Genomic DNA, 5,435 nt, shown 5'->3' on the forward strand with positions numbered 1-5,435 from the left:
GAGGAGCACTGGAACAGGCTGCCAGGTGGTGGTGGGGTCTCCTTCTCTGCAGATATTCACGTCTCACCTGGACGCCTCTCTGTGCGACCTGCTGTAGGGAACCTGCTTCGGCAGGGGGTTGGACTCTGATCTCTGGAGGTCCCTTCCAACCCCTACGATTCTGTGATTCTGTGATGCTGTGTTGTGGATGCCCCATCCCTGGAGGCATTCAAGGCCAGGCTGGATGTGGCTCTGGGCAGCCTGGTGTGCTGGTTGGTGACCCTGCACACAGCGGGGGGTTGGCACCAGATGAGCACTGTGGGCCTTTCTATGATTGTATGATGCTATGATCCATGCCATGTGTTTGCTCTCAAGGTAATTTCCTCCATGACCTTCTCAGGCCCTGGGTGCAGTTGACCGTAGGGTGGAAAAACCCCAAGGATCACCACGTGCCAACCCCCCTCCACAGGCAGCGCTGCCAGCCGTTGCACCACATCCTGGATCGGAGATCTGGGGCCCCATCCAGCCTGGCCTGGAGCACAGCCAGAGGGGGAGCATCCGCAGCCTCTAAGGGCAGCCGTGCCAGCACCTCACCACTGTGGGGAAGCCTCTGGACTTTCAGGAACGCGGCCGGAGACATAACAGCACACCAATATGCTTACAAGCTGTTCGTGTAAATACTCTTAAGCACTACTCTATTTATACATGTTAACAGAGCATCCTGCAAAACACTCCCCAGCCATAGACACAGGCGCTCAGCCAGTCAGAGCCGTGAGATGTTCTTTCTTCTTCTAAAGGTGTCCTTGGCTCTCATGCCACTTGTCTTGCTCCACAGCTGCTGCTCTGAGCAGCTTTTTCTTACGTTCCCACAACCGCTTCCTCACAAAACAGCTCCCCTGATATCAAAACTGAATCCAACCTCCTTTGCTTTACAACCATTACTACCCCAGGTCCTGTCCGCATCTGGCTGTGAAGTTTGTGCTCCATGTGAACGCGCTCTTTGCCGTCCCTCCCTGCAGCGCCCATCCTCTCACTCCGGGCTGCTGCCTTTCCAACGCCCTCGCTGCCATCCCAGCCCCGTCCTCGCGCTGTCCCCGCGCTGCCCGTCCCTTCTCCCGCAGGAGGACAAGAATGGAAATCATGGGGGTTTGGAGCAATAATCGTCACCATGCAATTAATGATGGCATAAACATGAAATGAAATGGTGCCAATCAGGGAAACGAGACAACAATTATAAAAATAACTACAAAATGTATTGATGATAATGGTGTGATTAACAACGGTATTAATGGAGTGATAAAACTTGGGGAATTGAGGCAAGGATCTTGAATAAATGGGATTCATAACAGTCTAGTAAAAATGGGGAATATATTGATAACAATGGCAATGAATGAAGACTTGGGGCAATTATTATTAGCAGCAGTAACATTATACTGTTCTCTATGGTATATAATTTATGTTATGTAAATATACTGAAATATCACAGAATTAGATCATTATTTACATGAGATTTACATTAGATCATTATTTACAATTAGATCATTATTAACATGAAACAACAACAACAACAGTGCGTGTGGCAAGAACCAAACAGAACAAAATCAAAACCCGGAGCACAAAGTGTTGGCTGAACCCCGCGGGACGCAGCGCTGCTCTGTGCTCTGCTCACACTGCTGGCTGCGCTGCTCCAGGTCCTGGCAGCTCCAGGGGTCGGGGGCAGCGATCCTCACCCTGCCCACCCACCCGTCCCACAGCGCTGTGACCTGTAAGGACCCACAAAGGACCCTTCCTTTATGGCACGGTGCAATTAAACATGTTCCCTGACAGATAACGAGCAGCAGAGCTGCGTGGCTCCGTGCAGGAACAGCTGCAGCAGTGCTGGAAAGAGGCAGATTCCAGCACACAGCCATGGCATGGCCGTGCCCAGCAGCATTGGCACGAGCTGGCTGGGCTGGGATCTGTCACTGTGGATTTGTCCCATTCCTCCAGAGGACGAAGCTGTCGGCTCTGCTGCACACCCACAACTTCTTAGTGTGGCACAGGGCTGAGCTGATCCTGTCCCCATTCAGGTACGCACATCGGCCTCCGCCTCGCAGCTGGAACCTGAGCACAGCAGGGAGCAGAATGGGAAACCCAATCCCAGCCCATCCCAAACAGACCCTGACAGACATCCCAGACAGACAGACGGACGCACGCACTGACCAGTTGCTGAAGGTGCTGCCGTCGGCCCACGTCCAGCGCTCGTCCCCTTCTGCCCTGTGCAGCCCAATCCAACAGTTTGCCGGGCCCAGGTACCGCAGCATGAATTCCTTTGAACAAACCCAGGTGTGACTGCAGCCGTTGGAGCACTTTCCCCCCTCAGGCCCACGTCTCAGCTGCCACCTCGCTGCAAGGCATCTCCTCGTGGCTTTGGCGGGGGGGCCACTTGGGGGCACCGGGAGCCGTTGGTGCGGCCCCACAAGTGTGGGTTTCCCACCCCCGTGTTGGCACTGCGGCTCACGCCCTGCTCTCACCATCTGCTCCTCCGTGTCCACGGTGGCCAGGGAAGCTCCGAGGCGCTGGCAGTGCTCCCTGCTGCTGTCCCAGTCACTCTCGTTGGCTGAGAAATAAAAGCATTTCCCTTGCAAACCGAGCCAGGCGTCGGGGCAGACGTGGGAGAAGGGTGGGCGAGGTGAGCACAACACAGAATGCTGGAGCACTGAGAGGGAGAGAGTTGGGCGAGTGAGAGGCAAAGAAGGTTCCCCTGCAGCAGGCGTGGGCTTGGGATGCACAGCCATGGGGCGATGGCCTCGCAGCGGTGGCAGAGGCTGGGAAGGTGGAGCAGAAGGCGGTTTGGGGCACCACGTGGGCACCCCAGGAGCTGGGATGGGGGCTGTGCTTGGGGAGCAGCTCAGGACGCTGGGAAACCCCATCGTCCCCCGTCCTACACCCACCATACAGGTTCCATCCCCATGGGATGCGGGTGGCACTCACCTATCACGGCCAGCAGCACCAAAGCAAGGATCCATGGCTCTGCACACACAGCCATGCAGAGCATACGGCACCTCTTCTTCCACAGCTCACTGCATTTGGAGCCTGGTCAGACAGAGAGCAGTTCATGCAGGCACACAATCAACATGGTTGCAAAACACCTCCAAGATCATGCAGTCCAACCATCCACAGACCACCACCATTCCCCACCAAACCGCATCACTTTGGACCACAGCCCCACAGCGCTGTGCTGCAGACCCCCACGGCTCCGCTCCCCTCTCTGAGCTGCAGGGCCTCAGTGTCTCCCTGGCAGTGAGGGGCCAACGCTGAGCTGCGGCCCCAGCAGCGCCATGCAGTGGACGGGCACCTCCTGCTCTGCTGCCCGCACCGCTGCCGCTACGAGCCGGCACAGAACGGAGCGCTGCAGGTGACTCACGGGCTCGGCGGGACGGAACTCCATCCCCCATCCACTCCGCCCCCCGCAGCTCCGCACAAGGCAGAAAAGAGCTCTTTGCCCTCCCTCCCTGCAGCGCCCATCCTCTCACTCCTGGCTGCTACCTTTCCAACGCTCTCGCTGCCATCCCAGCCCCGTCCTCGCGCTGTCCCCGCGCTGCCCGTCCGTCCCTTCTCCCGCACTCGGACTCTCCTTCTCTCCCGCACTCTCAGCGCAGCTCCCCGCTCACTCCCGCCGCTCTCTCCCCTCCCGTGGGCTCGGGCTCTTTTCCCCGCTCGGCCCTTTCCCGCTGCCTCCCGGCATTACCCCGCCGAGGCTGCTGTTCTCCGTCTCCCGGCTGGATCGTCACCTCTCGGTGCGGGGAAGCGCTCAGCCGCTCTCTTTCTTCCATAGCAGCGCGGAGGTGCGGGGCTGCGCCCGGCGTGTGCGGGCACAGGGGCAGAGAAGGGTCGGGCTGAGGGCACAGCGGTGCTGGTGGAGCGCTCTTCTTGGCGAAGCCCGGAGTGACAGGATGGGCGCTGCAGGGAGGGACGGCAAAGAGCGCATTCACTTGAGGGGAATGAAATGTTTTCACGGGGACGCAGGGCAAGGGAGAGTAAACTAAAGGAGGGCAGATTTATGTTAGATGTCAGGAGAAACTCTGCCACAGCTGCCCTTATTGGCTGCAGATGATCCGCCCCTGGCTGTGCTCCAGGTCGGCTGGATGGGGCCGCGGCACTCCGATCCAGGGCGTGGTGTAACGGCTGGCAGCGCTGCCTGTGGAGGGGGATTGGGTTGTATTGATCCTTGGGGACATTCCAACCAAAATGCCATGAGTTGACCTCAGCTCTAGGAAAGGACATGGAGCAAAGTACATTGACAGCAATCACATGGCATTAGTGGGACAAACACGAGATGGGGCAGAGGCAAATGGGGTGAAAAAGACACAAGGACATGAGCCAGCATTGTGCCTGGGTGGCCAAGAAGGCCAATGGTGTCCCGGTTCGTAGCAGCAGCGGTGCGGGCAGCAGAGCAGGAGGTGCCCGTCCTCGGCATGGCGCTGCTGGGGCCGCAGTTCAGCACTGCGCTCAGCGTTGGCCCCTAACTGCCAGGGAGACACTGAGGCCCTGCAGCTCAGAGAGGGGAGGGCACACGCTCAGCAGGTAGATGGAGTAATTTATAGGTACGGAGAGTGCAGCCCTGCTCTGCGCAGCCGTCTGGAACGGCTCTGAGCCAGGAGCTCAGGACAAGTTCCACATCCCAGCCCTGGACAGTGTGAGAACGCCTTTACGAATCAGAAACCCTGGACAAGGATATGAACAGGCTCATTGCGTTGATTGCCCTTCGTCCCTCCGCCTTCCTTCCCCCCCGTCTCCCCTCGCGACTCCCGCAGCGCCGTGCCGTTCCCGATCCCATCTCCGCACGCCCGCACATCGGCTGCCGTTCTACTCGTAGCGCCCAGCGCCGCTGCCGCCGGGGAGCGACGGCTCGGCAGCGCCGCCCCGCGGTCACGGAGGGGAAGCCCAGCCGCGCGGCGCTCCGTCGCTGTAGGTGCCCGAGGCCGTTCCGCCCGCGTTCGTTGTGCCGTACGTTCCGCGTCTCCCCGTCCGCAGCACAGCCCTACGACGGCCGCCACGCTGCCCCGCCGATCGCAGTGCGCACGCGCAGCAGCAACGCCGCTCTCTGCGGTAACAAGGGAAGGAGTCGAGCGGAGAGGGGAGGGGCCAGAGTTGGGGGCGGGGTCTGCGGCGCCACGCCCAAAAGGGGAGGTGTGCGCCAAGGGCGGGGCTATGCTAATCTGCGGCGCAGGGGCCGCCGGTAGTTCTCAAAACACGAAGAACCGGGGAACGGGCAGATATCGGGGCGGAGCGGGAACGGAGCGGGGCGCTGCGTGGTGGGGAGCGGCGGTGGGGCGGCGGGGGAGGGTCGGTGCGGGCAGCGTGTGCGCGTCCGTGAGATGTCGGGGGTGGGCGTTGGGGTGGGTGGCGCCCGGGCAATAAGAAGGTTATCGCTTCTCGGCCTTTTGGCTAAGATCAAGTGTAGTATCTGTTCT

General features: G+C 59.7%; 1 protein-coding gene and 1 pseudogene across 1 annotated transcript; one reads left to right on the forward strand and one right to left on the reverse strand.

Annotated features, from left to right (window-relative positions):
- Positions 1-1,210: 1,210 nt before the first annotated feature.
- Positions 1,211-3,884, reverse strand: LOC122190930 (C-type lectin domain family 2 member B-like). Its single transcript, XM_042891077.1, has 5 exons — positions 3,710-3,884; positions 2,953-3,054; positions 2,493-2,578; positions 2,182-2,288; positions 1,211-2,082 (listed from the first exon to the last, which is right to left on the reverse strand). The coding sequence occupies exons 1-5, from the start codon at positions 3,792-3,794 to the stop codon at positions 1,941-1,943; spliced, it is 522 nt and encodes a 173-aa protein (XP_042747011.1). The 5' UTR covers positions 3,795-3,884; the 3' UTR covers positions 1,211-1,940.
- Positions 3,885-5,389: 1,505 nt separating this feature from the next.
- LOC122190931 lies at positions 5,390-5,435 on the forward strand (annotated as a pseudogene; the record flags this gene model as incomplete).

The sequence above is a fragment of the Lagopus leucura genome, unplaced genomic scaffold (assembly GCF_019238085.1).
Source record: "Lagopus leucura isolate 7727_CA_CO unplaced genomic scaffold, USGS_WTPT01 33689-0_obj-0_obj, whole genome shotgun sequence".
In the NCBI taxonomy this organism is placed as follows: domain Eukaryota; kingdom Metazoa; phylum Chordata; class Aves; order Galliformes; family Phasianidae; genus Lagopus; species Lagopus leucura.

Bases quoted from the DNA above. Each gene is read 5' to 3' on its own strand.
- LOC122190930 (XM_042891077.1), bottom strand. From the start codon at position 3,794: ATGGAAGAAAGAGAGCGGCTGAGCGCTTCCCCGCACCGAGAGGTGACG. The intron at 2,579-2,952 runs GTGAGTGCCACC...TTTATTTCTCAG, and splicing joins GGTGCTGCTGGCCGTGATAG to CCAACGAGAGTGACTGGGAC. The intron at 2,289-2,492 runs GTGAGAGCAGGG...GTTTGTTCAAAG, and splicing joins TGGACACGGAGGAGCAGATG to GAATTCATGCTGCGGTACCT.